General features: G+C 38.2%; 1 protein-coding gene across 1 annotated transcript in view; it reads right to left on the minus strand.

Annotated features, from left to right (window-relative positions):
• Positions 1 to 17,278, minus strand: part of LOC126470294 (protein MON2 homolog) — a 219,911-nt gene that overhangs the window by 27,419 nt on the left and 175,214 nt on the right. The window contains exons 26-27 of the mRNA XM_050098049.1: positions 13,972 to 14,151; positions 564 to 748 (exon numbers count right to left, since the gene is read on the minus strand). Coding sequence (XP_049954006.1) covers positions 564 to 748; positions 13,972 to 14,151 — 365 coding nt within the window. The remainder of the gene's footprint in view (positions 1 to 563; positions 749 to 13,971; positions 14,152 to 17,278) is intronic.

Below are 17,278 nucleotides of genomic sequence, written 5' to 3' on the forward strand. Positions count from 1 at the left end.
TTTGTCATGTGATGCTGAATCGCGTCTTGTGTGGAATGATCCAGTATTGTTTGGTAAGTGCCATGTATGAAATGGGTGTACTTCGTTAGCATCACTGTGTGTGTGTGTGTGTGTGTGTGTGTGTGTGTGTGTGTGTGTGTGGGGGGGGGGGGGTAATCATGTGTGATGACATAATAGAGCTAGACCCAGGATTTGTGATACAAAACTCATAAAGGAAGAATGCCGGACGAGAAGTTAGAAATGAACTGACCAATTGTTGTCGAAGTCTGACAAAAGTGAATGGTTTGGGTGTGATGTGATGCTGGAGGGAACTAGCTCCAACACATGAAATGTCAACTATCACATAATCGGAATAAAATTCTAGGAACTTTCCTTGGATGCTCCTGCGGTTTACTAATATTATGTTACCCTTTCCTATAGATGATCATTACAATAATTTTGCAAAGGAGCTATAGTTTATATTCTTATATGCTCTTGGTATATTTTTGAATTGTAAGAAAAGGTATAAAAAATACAGTATAGGACATGTTTAATATTCTGGTTACAACAATTGTTAAACTTACCAGAGCTGGGACTACTTGCAGAATGAATTGAGCCTTTGTTTAGCAGGACGACCACTTTAAGAATAAACTCTTTCTGAATAGAATGAACATGAGGTAATACTTCATCACGCAGTAATTCTATTACTTTGCAATCCACTGCTTCATCTGCCTGGAGCTCTTCAGGGCATCGATCACACGTTGGTGCACTGAAAATTGCCACGAAATGGTTAAGAGTTGTAGTACACACACTATTTTCTTCAGCAATATGTTCTTGCCTTGGTGTAAATAAACATCTGATTTGCATACCACAAAAAAGAAAAAAATATATTTCCATGTCATGCAAAACAGACCAAAAAAATCAGTAAGGCATATTTTGTACACAAAGGATCTCAACCAATGTGTTATCAAACACACATATGAAAATTACTTATGTTTGGAAAGCAAGAAATTTGTAATAAACACGAAACTGTTCTGAATGCTGCATCAGTTGTGGAATAAAATGCAACAGTTCTCCACATTTCTCAGGCATGACAGGTATCTGGATGTTAATACAGTCATCTGCAATAAATAACTGATAAGTGTCTTTCATGCAGAGAATTCCTTTACCAGTACAAATTTATCTCCATATGACTGCTTTATAACTATGTTTACCACTGCTGTAAATATTCTACCAATGAAATTACAGCAAGAAATTGGTGGTACATGATTTTAGCAAAACTACTACAAATAACATCAGTAACAAAAAACAAACAAATGAATGAATAAACAAGCAAATAACAGCAAAGAAATAACACCGAAGACAACAACAAAAACTACTCACACCAAACAATAAAGATGTATGGAAACACCTGACATTCAAGTTACACAAATGCAGCAAAAGATGTTCTCAAATAATACACACATAAGACAAAAATTAAAGCATAGATACCTAACACTGTGTGGAGATCATCTCCAACTTGGCAAAGTGCAGCAGCTCAACATGTCATTAACTCAGCAAGTGGGTGGAAGACCTCTGGAAAATAATACTCAGCCACACCATTGCAGTTGCTTCATAAAACAACCTGCCATTTTTAGTACAAGTTCCTGGGTATTAACAGACCACTCAAATACATACGACAATTGCTTTGCATCACACAAATGTGGTATCTGAGCATTTGTTTGAAATTATTCTGGAAGCTCATTGAGAGCAAACTCCTGCTGGAATAACCCATTGTTCCAAGGATTACAAAACTTCACATGTTGCACATGATCTAAGTATCAGAACCCCATCTTCTTCCACACGCACCTTGCAAGCAGTTTGATGAATTCTTGTTGATAATCATGATCTAGGATATCACATAGTTTGCATTAAATGTGACTCCAATTTTCAGTTAGAAACAATTACTGTTACAGTTCGTAAAACCAAAATAAATATTTCTTGTCATTTATGGCACAAAAAGTGACTTCACAGAGTCCAGTTAAGTCCTTGGCTCCTGTACGTCAGTCTTACAATAGATAGGTCACCTGCTTAATATGCTATGAAAGCTATCAAACAGCTTACTGTCCTATTCATATAAATTCCTGGCAGCTGTTTAGCATGTTAGCCAGCATTGCCTGTTGACTGACAGTGCCATTCTTGCCTGGTTGTTGACGAACATGAATGCAAAGTGCTCATGATTCATCACAAGTGACATGTAATTGCAACAAAAATAATAAAAATAAATTTAAAAAATAAGGTGCAATAATATGCAACACTACCAAAATAAAAGATTAGCAGCCCACCGAATAATTTCACATTTCAAAGCAAGCTTAGCTGTAACTTTCCCCTTCAACACACAGTGGAGTGTAACAAATATGCCTCAAAGGAAACAGACATTCATTCAGTAGCCTCCAATTAGATAAAACCTTTCAGATTAACCTTGGTGATGACTATCACTGTGTGGTCTCTGGAACTATTCAACCAGCACAATTCTAATAGGTGTCTTTTTCACATTTTATGTCAGCCTGAAGAAATAAAAAGCATACAGTGTTAAAAGCAAGCTTCTATTACTGAAAAGGACAGGAAAATTGATGGCAAGGACACACAAAAAGTCTCTACGGCATGGGAAGAAAAAGACACAAACAGAGGTACTGACATAGGGAAATTGGTAATCCAGTTATGCAGTCACAGTCTGACAGAATAATGAATGATTTGATCTTAAATCAAGACAGTAGGTATTGATAAGATACAGTCAGAATTGCTATGATCAATGGGAAGTACAGGAACTACAGAACTATTCAATCTGTTTTACACATTGAATTAAAAATGACACATAATCAGATTTCCAGTAAAGTCCCATTATCATACACCCAATGCAGGTACATGGAGATAAACTTCAGACCTATTCAATAACCACACTGAAATTATACATCTATGAATTGTTGACTAGAATAATACACAGAAGAATTTAAGAGATGCTAAGTAAAGAAAATTTTGGCTACGTAAAAGGTAAAAGAATCTCATGCTTCATAGGGGAAGGAAGAATAAAGAAAAGTCAGGATAACCAGGATGTGTTCATGGTATTTGTGGTCCTAAAGAAAGCCACTGAGAATTCTGGGTGAAAGACGATATCTGAAATCATAATACCACTGGATTGGCTGTCACAGTTCAGGAATAATAAACACTCCTGCTTGAAAAGGCCAGAATGACGGCATCAGTGTCACCACTTGTAAAATGTCATATTTCTCAACACGTCCCACTTCATCTTGTCTACACAAAGTAAAGCTGCCGCAATGCACAGGTCAGTCTGAAAGATCACTGCGCTTTACTAGTCACAGTCCTCCGATTGCTGAACTGAGGTAACCAAACACCTATAGGGGGACCTACTGTTTAATGTTGACGCTAAACCATGGTGTAACTTGGCATTTTTTATGTTAAGAGGGCATTTCCACATGTGAAAGCAGTGAAAGGGAACCAAAAAGATATTCAGAACTGACTGAGGGTCGAACCTTACCTTTTTGGATTTGCAGTCTGACATTTTAGCACACCACATATGTAGAAACTGAAACCCTGAGAAAAATACATAAGACTGCAATGACCTTTATACTGCAGACTCAGTCCTCAGTAAAACACAAGTGATTAAGTATACTGAACTGTACATGATCTCTGACAGGGAACTTAGTATAGTGTGAAGCATGACCCTCCCCACAACCACATCATGAAAGGGCTGGGGGAGGGGTGGGGGGTTGAGTGGAAGAAAAAGCTTTTGTGATGTTGCAATTTCCACAAATAGCAAAGCAAAAATATTGTGCTAACATCAAGTGGTAGAAAGAAAAGTGGGGAAAAATTAGAAATGCACTGTGAAGTTAGTATGCAGTTTATAACTACTGTTATTCCAAAGCAATGATGGAAGGAAAAGAAAAATTCATAATAGGTGCATGAAAAAGAGGGATTAGAGCTTAGGTTTTCAAGTGATGTAGGCCTTGCAGCTGAAGCTAAGGGAAATTTAGAAGCTTTGTTAATAGAATGGACCACCTGCACAGCACTTAATTTGGTGTCATCAAATCAAACAGCATAAGATACTTTGTTCACTTCTGGGAATTTAATGTCTGTCTCTGATACATTTTCCTTAAATAGAATGCTAAAGATACGTTAGCTAATAACTGTTTAGTTTAATTATTTTAATGTAAACAACTGCAAAGTATTTTTTATGTCCAGCGTTATATTAAACTTTGACTAGCTGTTTTCTCCTCAACCAATGACATATGAAAAGTGTTTTGTCATGCAGGATGTGGCCAACTAGAGGTATGAGAGTCCAAGGCTTGTGCGAGAAAAAGAACAAAATGTTAAGGTACTAGCTGCCTAGTGCCACTTCCTAAAACACAAATTAGTTGTAGCCTCACAGACAGAACATGCATAAAAATTGTTAATATAATAATTATGCAGGGTATACTACAGCAATCACATTATTCTTTGATAACAGCACCCGCAGATACAAGATAATCTTTAACTTTATTTATTCCATTTAGTCTTTTCATTGTGCATGTCTGCAACTCACTGTGTCATCTTTACGATGAGCAGCAATCTATTGTTTTCCTATATTGGTTATTCCTTTTGTATTATTTTTAGTTACTCAGACTAAATCACCACCTGTGTTTGTGAGAGAGGTGAAATCAGCAGATTGTCTGTACTCTAACTCTTCACTGCCATGAAAATTATGATTTATGCTCCCAGTGTTCAGGTTAAAAAGCTATTTTTAAACCACCCATAGTTAACTAGCCAATCACACTACCCGCTGGCTTCTGTATCAAGTTCTTCAGTTGACATTTTAAAACTATTTTTCCTAATGTTTAGGCAGCACTACTGGCTCGTTTTATTAAAGGTTCGCCCTTTATTGCTGGTGGTGGGCTCGACTTGAGTGGTGGGCTGGACATGAGCTCACAGGTGGAGATTGTATATATCTGCCCCACCAACACTGAGAGCTTTTACCTAGTCATTACTGCTTTGCATTTCTACCTGCAACAATTGTTCACTGTATCACAGGTGGTAGGTGACTGGAGAATTAAGGCACAGGATATCCGTTTCTGTACAAGGTTGGGAGGGTAATATTTGTCTGTGAGAGGCTCAGTGAGACCCTTGGCATATTTTGAGAGGGACTGCTCATCGCTACAGATGTGATGGCAACAGGTGGCTAGGCTGTATGGAAGGGACTTCTTGGTATGAAATGAGTGGCAGCTGTTGAAGTGGAAGTACTGCCAGTGGTTGGTAAGTTTGATATCAATGGAGGTACTGATATAGCCATCTTTGTGGTGGAAGTCAACAATGAGGAAGGTGGCTTGTAGGGCTGAGGAGGAACGGATGAAGCAAATGGGGGAGAAGATATTGAGATGTTGGAGGAATGTGGACAGGGTGTTCTCACCCTCTATCCAGATCATGAAGATGTCATCAATGAATCTGAACCAGGTGAGTTGTTTGGGATTCTGGATAGTTAGGAAGGATTCTTTTAGATGGCCCATGAATAGGTTGGCATAGCATGGTGCAATGTCACAGATTTATTTGTAGGTGATGCCTCCAAAAGGTGGGCATGACTACCAACAAGCTGTCTGTCCACATGAATGGCCAACAAACAGCTGCACCACACAGTTGCTCAGCAGACTGCCTAACACAACATTCTACTCTTCAGTGATTGCTCTACAGCCTATGCCATCTGGATCCTTCCTACCAACTCCAAATTTTCTGAGCTGCACAGGCGGGAATTCTCCCTGCAGTATATCCTACAGTCCTGTAATGCCTCCACCCCACTCCCGGCCACAACCTTTTTTAGTCACTGCACTGTCCTTCACCTGACCTACCGCTTCCCTGTTCCCACTCCAGCACAATACTGCCTTCTATTCCACCAATGCACCCACAGTCTTTTTACTTCTCTCTTCTTCCACTCTGTCCCCCCTCCCAACCTCCATCTAATCTCCCGACTGCAACTAGCTGCCCTACCCTCTTCCCACCATATCCCTGCATGCTACTATAAGCAGCACTTTTAATGTCCACCACCCCCACCCTGCTATCCCTCCCACTACCCACCCCAGCCTCCTCCTAACCCCCACCACCCACAGTGCCTCACAGTCTACTTCAGAAGAAGGACTTTTACTTGTTTAGCAGTCTTTTTGTTGTGTCTGTTTGGAACTCAACATCTCCGCTATACAGTGGGTAGCGACCTACCCTTTTCATAATACTGTCATCATTCCATCCTGGATTTTCCATGGTTTGATTTTGCCAAATGGCTTTTCTTCCATCCTGTAACCGAGTGCTTTTTCCCTTTGTTACTATTTTCTAACACATTACTTTACTCTTTACTTACTGTTTGTCCTTTTATTCCTCTTCTTCTCTTTGTTTTACACGTCAACTTTCAAACTGCACCACACACTGACTTATGAGCCACACTTTCTCAGCCATCTTGTCCATGCTCAACACATGCTATGTATTTGCACTGATGGTTGGTTGGTTGGTTGGTTGGTTGGTTGATTCGGGGGAGGGGACCAAACAGCAAGGTCATCGGATTAGGGAGGGACGAGGAAGGAAGTCAGCCGTGCCCTATCACAGGAATCTGGATTCTTCCTACCATCACCAGCTTTTCTGAATTGCATCTACTTTACTGTAACTCCTTGCCTCAACCTCTCAACCTGCATTAGTCTCTGCCCTTCACCCACCTATCTTCTTCCCTCTTCCCACTCCAGCACTACACGTTTTTCTGTTCCACCAATGAAGCCACACCACAGTCTTTTTACTTCTCTCCTTTTCCCCCCTGTCTAACCTCCTAACTGCATCTAGCTGCCCTACCCTCTCCCCAATACATCGCTGTATGCTCCCACAAGCAGCACTTAACTGTCCACACCCATACCCTGCTATCCTTCCCCCTCTCCACCCCAGCCTCCTCCTTACCCCCACCACCCAGATTGTTTCTCCAAACATGCACAGTAGCTCAGAATCTGGCCTTGGCAGACAAACAATGGACATATTTGTGCATGTTGTGTTTTGCATAAATGTGTGTGTGTATGTTGTCTACTTTATCAGAAGGCCTTTTACTTGTTTAGCAGTCTTTTTGTTGCATCTGTCTGTGACTCAACATCTCCACTATATGGTGAGTAGCAATCTGTCTTTTTCATAATATTGTAATTATTCCATCCTGGATTTTCCACTGTTTTATTATATGGTCAATGTCACACGGTGTGTGCTCCACAATGGCCGATTTCTCCATCTGTCCCAAATTGCAATACCATTTATGTTTGGTGATCGTGGTATTGATGGATCGTCCAGTAATTTCAAGACAGAGTTTTCCACGTGTACATGGTATGCAGTATATTCCTGACACTATAAGTGGGACTCTCTCTCTCTCTCTCTCTCTCTCTCTCTCTCTCTCTCTCTCTCTCTCTCTCTCTCTCTCTCTCTCTTTTTACATCTTAGACATTCTTTGATCATCTTGATTATTTTGTACAATTTTATCCGTCACCCTGGGGATGTATGGTAAGAAGGCTGTACTGACATTTCTTCTTCTTCTTCTTCTTCTTCTTCTTCTTCTTCTCACTTATCACTTTGTCGAGAGTTACATGTCATTACATTTCTCATGCAGTGAGTGCCCCTTGCTGCTCAGAATGCACTCCAGGTTATACCTTGGTCCGAGGTGCTGCAGCTCATATATTCACCTTGTGCATTACGAGCATATTAATCATTCCTCTTTTGTGGCTAGGTGACGACTTGATAGTTTGTGCAGGTACTGGGTAATGCATGTCGGTTTTTGATACATGCTGTGTTCCAGATACATGCTATGTTCCAGGTTCTCATTCCTCATAACTAGCACATCTAGAAATCATAGCAGTTGATCCTTTTCTACAACAGTAAATTTCATGTTGGCTTGAAGACTGTTCAGATATCTTAAGGAGCCATAGCGCTATTCCTCGCCATGGTTTCACTCGACAAAAGTATCATCATTGTACCTGTGCCACACGTTAGGTTTTCAAGGTGCCAAGTTCAGCACCTGTCTTTCAAAATGCTCCATGAAGACTGGCAATCGGAGGACTACGTGGACTGCCCATGTTGATGCCTTCCAGCTATTTGTAGAAATCATCAATCATCATTCCACACAAAGTGGCTGATTGTAAGTTGGCGATTTCCTGAGGAAAAAAGGAACCAATCTGCTCCAATGTGTCTCCAAGTGGCACTTTAGTAAACAAAGGAATAACATCATATCTGACCAGGACACTGTTAGGACCAAGTTCCAGTTTCTTCAGCTTCCCAAATGAAATGTCTCAGCTCTTTGTTTGTCTTTCCCCTACACAGCTCAAACAGAGTGGCCAAGTGTCTCATCATTTATACACCAGAGAGCCAGGAGTACTTACAATCAGTATCAGTAGTTCATCACCTTCATGGATTTTTCAGAACCCATAAACTCTAGGTGGTAGGGCTCCTGTGTTGCACATGTTCCTCTGTATGCCCACCAACAGAGAACATCCCATGACTAACTGACTCATCTTTCATGTGATCAGTTGCACTGGATCTAACAGGTCATGTGTCTTCTGCTCACAGTCTTTGGTCTTCTTTACAACTGTCGCATTTCACCTGTCAGCAGGTAGTACCAATATGCTCTTGTCAACATTAAAGCTCTAGGTAGCATGCAACTCTTCTTTTTTCAGGCTCCTAGATGGTGGTTTCATTTGGTGGTGTGCCCTGGTGGTCTCAGTGCATACTACTTTAGATTTTTCACAAGGAACAGTCTAGATAGCTGCTTTGGTGTTAGCAATGAGATCATCTATAGGTAAAGTTATGGGGATGATAGTAAACTTCCCTCCTTTTTGAAGGACAGACAGTTCCTCTGAGGTCAGTGTCAGTTTGCTTAGGTTGACAACTGTGATTGACATGTAATGAATCAGCCTGTCAGTGTGCTTTCTGGATATTTTGAACTTTTTCTTCAATCACTTGGTGCAATGGTCAAGTTCATTTTGCATGCTCCTTGAGTGACACTGTCGATCTCATCCCAGTTGTCTTGGTGCATGCTGCCACTAAGTTGACGGACAATGTCCAAAAGTTGCTCAACAGTTTTTACCAAGTCTCTCCATATTGTATGAATTCACTCATGAAGAAATTAATTCTGTTGTAGATATGACACATCTGGGCAGTGGTGATTAGGTGCTGAGCAAGGTGGTGCAGTGGTTAGCACACTGCACCTGCGTTCATGTGGACAGCAGTTCAAACATGCATCTGGACATCCCAATTTGTGTTTCTTGTGATTTCCATAAATTGCTTCAGGCAAATGTCGAGATGGGTCCTTTGAAAGGACCCTGATCCGAGCTTGTGCTCCATCTCCGATGAGCTCATTGTTGATGGGACAATGAACATTGATCTCCTCCTCCTCCTCCTCCTCCTCCTCCTCCTGGTGATTCGGTGCCTACATTTCACAAACTTTAATGTAGTCCCTTCAACCCAGCACTAACAAAAGAAAAGTGGAAAGGACTTTATTCTTCTGTTATTGGTCAAGGTGTTACTACAATCTTGAAAATTGTCAAACAAACATCAGCTCGATAAGCCAATGGTCAATTTGTAATTAGACAATGTATACAACTGTTGACACATGGAATGCTTTGCAATACAGAAGCATCTAATAATCATGTATAATCAAAAATAAGAATCTCCTATACTAACACTTAAGCCAAATATTATTTGAATGTTCATGGGTCCTGACACTTTTTTGTGTTTCAAAATAACAATGTAAGAAAGTGACTCTAAATTATCTTTTTTCATTTTTCACAATTTCTCTTCACCTTTTCCCCTTCGGAGCACTAGGTTCCAGAACTCTACATATCTTTGTACTTCCATTACTTGTGCTAATGTCTTAGAATAGTCTGATATGCACAGCCATAACATAGTGGAATTTTATAGGGAACAAAAAGATCTTTATAATAAATATTTTACAGGTCCTATAAATGAAAACATTATAAAACCTGAATATACCTACAGATTGATAGAGAACTTGAGATACATACATATAAGCAATAAACACTAGATTTGAGAAGTTTCTAGTTTTGAATGGCTACATGTAACAGTTTCAAAGATGATGACATTGCATGAAGAGAAGTCAAATTGGGAAAAAAAAGAGCACAGATATATTTGTCATACAAGTCATTGATAATCTGACTGATAACTTGCGGGTGTTTTTCATAAATTTGGACTATGGAATAAAAAAATTATCACACAAGCACCTTGTTGGCCACTGCTTATTCGACACTGAGTAAAGCTGCTTTCATTCATTTCTTCATGTAATATTTTTATATAATATTTTTATGGGAACTGATAAGGTAAAGTTTACAATTATTTGGTCACCTGAGCACAACAGCTGCAAAATGAGTAGGCATAAAGCATGATAATATGATTAAAATCACTTCTGGAAAAATGATCATATCACATAAAAACTGAGAGTTAAAATAAAACAGAAAATACTGGAGTAAATTTCATTTAAGAGGTCTTTACAGAGAGGTCAAATGGGACTAACAATGAGAAACTGATCTTCCAATACCATTTAGTGTTTTTCCTGGACGATGTGCCGTGTATTTATTTACCTCATTTTTAACCACCACAACCCCCCCTCTCTCTCCACCCCTTAAAAATCTTTAAAAAAAATCTTCTTTACATTCATGTTTCAGCCCAGACTCATGCAAGAAGGCAAGCAGTGTTTTTCTACATGACCTGATGCTACCTGTGTCATTGAGCCTGAAACCAAGATAGTAAAAATATCCTTTTAGACTGATGAACTGCCTGTTTTTACAGGGTATTTCTATGCATATCTGTCAGGCAATGATGATAACATTCAAGAACAAGATGTCACCAATTACTGTCAGAAAACAGAAGGCACTACAAGGTACGAAAGTAATATTTCCAAAGAAAAAATACACCATTAAAATGCACATGCATACATTTGTAATACTGCTCGGAGATTGGTTGGGATGGGGGAGGAATAAGATGGAGAGGATCCTAGTGATAAGTGGGTATCGCAAAACTTTCCACAAGATACCATCAGCAACATATGCTCAAAATAAAGCAAATAAAATTTCCTCCCTCACAGTAAGATAGGAATACTGTGATCCAGCTAACAGAAATATGAGAATAATTACACAAATTCAGAAGACAGACTCAATTTTTGAATATGACAACTCCCACCTATTTGGCATTTCAACATGCAGAAAAACTCAAAACTTTCATACATAAGATGTGGTGTAGCTCTTTTCTGTACCTGTAATTCACAGGGCCGGATGTCACCTCTCAATGTAGTAGTAAGCTAAACACTGAAGTATGTGTATTTCCTAAAGGTTTCAAACTTTTGCTGTTCATAGGGAGACAAATCATCATTATGGTTGTGTCACCATTATATGAGAATAATCGTAGTGGAGTCATTTTTACATTAAATTTTTATGTAACCTGTTTTGATTACCTGAGAGTGAAACTGAATCCAAACAATTTGGAGTAACTCACAGAAAACATAATGACAATAATAACATTAATCTTTAAATTGGGAAAATTGTGTTGCTAAGAGAATAACCATAATTTTTTGTGGTGTTTCTATACCATCAAAAACGTAGTGAAATGTCTTGATTCTGTAGAAAATTCATGAAAAATTGAAACTTAATCTCTTGCCATGAGCTATGTCATATCATCCCACATTGACGTTTACCTTATATGTGACAAGACTGTATTTCTTCTGATGGAGTGATTTCATTCTCCACTAAAACAACATGACAAGTTTATTTGAGTTCTAAATCAGCAAGAATAGGATCCAAGACTAGACTGTGTTGATTTAATATTGATTCTATGATGCATCGTTGCACCACCTCTCTAAGCTCAGATGATTTGTTGGTTTCTCTATAGTCAAATTCCGCTAGCACACACCACACAGATTAATAAACAGGAAGACAGGGGAAAGAGAAGATTATAACTAATGTATAAATGTTTATCATAAGTAATGAGTGAAAAGTAAACAATCCATCATTTTTAAAAATATGAATATCATCCATAAATTAAATGCCACATTTTCAGAGCAGGAAATAAAACTAGGCAGTATAAGTGCTAAAAAATAAAAAGAAAGCTCATGCCAACACAGTCACTGACAACAACAACAACAACAACAACAAGTGGCGGCAGCAGCAGCAGCAGCAGCAGCAGCAGTAACAACAACAACAACAACAACAACAACAACAACAACAGGTGCTTTTCTCCCTTTCTCTTCTCTTTACTACAAAAAGTATCTCACAACTCATTACAGTATCTGAGTAACAGTCTCTATAATATTTGGCCTATTATTCAGCTCACTTTACCATTTCCGTCATCAGACTCATCTTTCATCCAAATATCTAGGGGTACTGGTTCACAGTGATGTAAGGCGGAACAGCCACATAAACATGGGGAGACAGATGCCGTATTCAGATTTACTGAAAAAAATCTTAATGTAATTCATGCAAGAAAGAAGTCGTGTGAACAATCCGTGAGCACTGTTTGTTGGTCTGAAGTCTTCACGAAGTTGGATTTACGTAAGAGATAGAAATGATTCAAAGAAGAGCATTCTGATTCTTCACGGATTTGTTTAGCCAGCATGAATGTGTCAAAGAGATATTCAATAAACTACAGCAGAAAACACTACACACAAGACATTAGACATCACTAGGAGCCTTAGTCACAAAAGTTCTGAGAGTCACATTTCAAAGTTACAGACTACATCCTGCTACATACATCTTGTACAATGGTCACAATGGTAAAAACAGACAAATGCAGCCTCATACAGAGAGGTGCCAAAAGGATTTCTACCTGTGTACCATGGGTAAATGCAATAGGAATGACTGAAAATGACACCACCACACTTTGTAGCCTCTGTCACATGCCATATGGCAACTTGTGGAGAACAATGTACATGTAGATAAAGGAAGTGACTCAAAATCAAAGAGAATACATTTGGACAATTTTTTATTTTTGTTTACCCATTTTTCAAAACTTCAATAATATTGTGGGTGGCTATTTTTATTTCTCCTTGGCTGTGTCATCCAATATTTTGCACTATACTTCATTATAGAAAAGTATCTCAGCTTCTTATTTATTTCAGTGATTTCCTCTAGATTTTCACTTACACCATTATGTTAAATATTCCTTCCAATTTCCCATCTCATCCTTAAAAACTGTACCTTTCTCCAAGAAGAACAGAAGACACACAAAAGTCAAAAACACTCAATTATGAACAGTTTTGAAGATCATCAAAAGCAACCGAAATAGTTTTTATAGCTTCTTTTGATTAAATACCTCTTGAATATCTAATATACAGCAATGCATAGCTCTCAATGTGGGAACACAACACTGCACTGAAACTGGACATCAGAAAAAGAAACGCCAATTTTAAATCACTTTACCATCCCATGTTACAATTAAGACTTTGAAAAAATTTTGGAAACCTCTAATATCAATATTAACTGAAAACAGCTATGAACAATGCTAAAAATACATTCAAAGAACATAACTACATTATTAAACAGGTTGTGACCATACAACACAGATTCATACTTTATCTCTAAACATCATCATTCACTATCTGTCTCACACAATCTTTAAATCTCATGAGAAGTTTCCATTATGACTGACAATTTTGATAGAAATGCTTGGTCAGTTGACAGTTATATATGGGCAGAGGCATCACAAGTACTCGAGAACTACAGAATTCCAGAAGACCACCGGCCGGCTGACAATCCCTGTGCTGCAAGTGAGCTGGCGAGACTGCCACAGCTGAGAGAGAGAAGTGTTGAGAGTATCAGAAGTGCAGGGACAGGAAAAGGTGTGTAAATAAAATGCCAAATACAGTAAGGCATGCGGCTACTCTGGCACACCGATAGGCAAATTACGAAGATTACTGATGTGGAAGGACACGGTGGCGAAGAGGTGAAGGCCACTCACGTCCAGCGCGCCCCTCCAGCAGCGAGTCCCGTAACAGTAGTGACTACGTGCCGAGGGACCGACACTGTTGCAGAACGGCTTAGAACCGATTCTCTACTGCCAATGGATCTGCGGCGTTCCAAATCGCGTGTAGTGACGTGTTGACAACAGTGGAAGCCAACGCACCGTCTCGCAAGGTGGCTGCAAGGCAAGCTTAGCTCAGGTCAGTGGCAAAAGCTCCTAATTGTAATAGGCAAAACAAAACAAAAAAAGTTGCTTTGATTTTGCTCAAGATTTTTTTGCCCCAGTAACACTGAAGACATTACAGATGAATTTAAATTAGCTTACAACTAACTTATTATAGCTTAACTTAAAGGAACAATGTTATTGTCATACCACCTGTTTGTAAAATAGATAAGTTCCATCAAAATACAAGTCAAATTACATACGTATGTGAAGTGGCTTGCATTGAAACTCAGCAGATAGGCGACTATTTCCATGGACTTGTCTAATAAACAGCACAAAAGGTGCATGTACTTTGGATTAGTGGAGGAATCAGGCTCACTCTCCCAGCATGTGGCTAATAAAGTTGGTTTATAGCAAAAATTAGTATTGTCGTATTAGACAAGGACACTTGAGATCTTAAAGAGAAATTCTTTCTATAAATTAAGAATACCTGTACTACAGTACCACTCACAATGGTATGTAATAATTTGGAGTTTGTAGTACACGGGCTGTTGAAAGAATAAAGAAAAAGAGGACTGCTGATGAATGTAAAGGTAACTAAATATACATACGTAACTAAGAGAAAATAAATACATTTTTTGGTGAATAAGAGATTTGTCATGATTTCAAAGCTTAGCTAGTGTATACAAAGAAATTTTAGATGAAGCCATGGAAAGGAAAATCCAGTGGTGAAAAAGGAAGGAAGGAAGGAAGGAAGATTAGAGTTCAATGTCCTGTCCACAGTGAGGTCATTGGAGACAGAATGGTGAAAGGTAAACTGTACTCTTTATGGTTGTATTTATTGTCATTTAAATGTAATGAAAATAAATGCTGAATATAAAACAAACTAAGTAAAGCATTTTGATCTAATGTAGTGAAAACCCTATGATAGGCTATCAATTAAAATTTTGGAAGGTTACTGGTTATTTTTTTTAAAATGAATCCATAATGGTTTCACATGCCACATAGAGACAAATCCGAAATATAGACAGGGAATGGGCTTTTACTCATTAAATATAATCATGATTAATACTAAATGTGGGATATATACAGACAGAAATTAGAAAAAAATTAGAATTCCAGGATATTGTTGCACAAAAAAACTTGTTTTAATTTAATGGTAGAAACACATTATGTATAAGATGAGGTGTCACATGAACAAGCTCCGTGATTCTAACACCACGAAAAAGCATGAGCACTAGACTGACAATGGAAAAAGATACCATTGGGGGAAAAAAAAAGCAAACTCGTAATCAAAGCAATCTCTGCATCATAATGTATGAGTGGAGAGAGAGGGGGAGAAAATAAATAGAACCTGAAAACCAGAACTACTAAATGAGAAATTTAATGTATAATTTACATTTAACACACTATTTCATTCATTAACACTTCCATTTAGTTGAAAGTCTAAGAAAGTATTGCTATTTTTACATGCAAGTTTGTGAAAATAGACATTTAGCAGCCATTCCACTTTCTCCAGTAAGAGTTACACCTACAAAAGTAGTTAAGAAATAGGAGTTTTGGCATGTCATGCCTAAAGCTTCCATAATGTGTTACAATACATATATGAACACTGGCTGTGATTTTATATGCTCGACAGAAAACCAAAAAGCGCAATCATTATTGTATTATTTGCTTGCCATATTGTGACAAATGGAAAAGGTTCTTTGTTGTTGTGTTGTTAATGCAAAAGTGAGCATACCAACAATCACATCAACAGAGACATGGTGCTAGTGTTGAGAACACAAGTATGCAAAAGCTGTGAAAATTTTAAGAGACTGATGAACAATATCTATTACACTGGCACAGAAAATGGATCTTAATGAACGACAGTCACATTTTAAGAACTTATACTTATTATGATATGACAGCTCGGGCACTGCATTGAGTAAGAATGAATAACTCAATATCCATGTGGAATAATGCAGTGGACACTCTCCTTTGTGATAGGTTATTTTGAAGAGCATTGAAAATATGAAGATCAAGAAGGCAAAGCAATCTACCATTACTCACTTGCACAGTCAGCTTTTAATCAAAATTTAATCTTTCCACTAAAAAAGCAGCAATACAAGGAAAAACTGAATTCTTTGGTGATCTAATGATGTTTACACACCTGAAAATGACAATGAGCACATACTTTTTTTTACAGCAGCATACAGATTTTAAAAGTCTGGTGTTAAACTGTCAGCAGCGATTAAGTGTTGCCCATACCAGAAAGTTTTGCTGTGTAACTAGCAACATTTGTGTTGCATAACATGTGAAAAGTTTACGCTAAAAAATCAGGCAACAATCAGTAAAATATGCTGGGGATCATAGAAGTATCACATTAAAAAATGTTTAGTCTCAAGGAACATCAATAAAATTTTCAATCTTACACTATGTTTGCACAAGAGAGAACTTCTGGGAGACAAGAACCGAATTTCAGAAATCTTTTTTTACATTAGTGTTTACATTTTAATGTCTTACGCAGTTTTGCTAGACTGGTCAAATATCCATTCTCTGATCATCAGCTGCCTTACCTAAATAGCATCTGGAAATCACCCGTGCCAGTTTCTGATTTAGTCAGCACAATGGCCACTTCTCTTTAGTTAAATATTTAGAGGTAAATAACTTCATGCTCAGTCTAATATTTCTACTTCTCCCTCACTCTGTCTAAATTAGCTGAAAGTTTTAAAAATAAAATGTGAACTGACAACCCAAGTACGTTTCAAAAATGGCTGTGCACTTACATGAAAGCAAACATTGATAGTTGAAAAGGAAATCCAGCAGCTATAATCACATTTCCAGAGTAGATATTTGAGCATTTACACCATGACCTACAAGCAGTATTGGGAGATCAGTTTACAAAATCCAGTTTGGGAGCCCTATGTAAACATAATGTTAATGTGGAGTTCTCCCAACTGCAGTTACCCCTTTGTATTGCTGCTTCCTACCATCAATAAATAAATACATGCCACTAAAGTAGTTTATGTGATACATTTTTAAGAATTTCTGTATGTTTTTCTCCTTAATCACACTGATCATAACTTTCTTCTTTTGCTTACATGTGTCACGAGGAAGTGGTGTCTGGAGAGTTGCCAAGATCTAATGGAGTGCAACAATT

The sequence above is a fragment of the Schistocerca serialis genome, chromosome 3 (assembly GCF_023864345.2).
Source record: "Schistocerca serialis cubense isolate TAMUIC-IGC-003099 chromosome 3, iqSchSeri2.2, whole genome shotgun sequence".
In the NCBI taxonomy this organism is placed as follows: Eukaryota; Metazoa; Arthropoda; class Insecta; order Orthoptera; family Acrididae; genus Schistocerca; species Schistocerca serialis.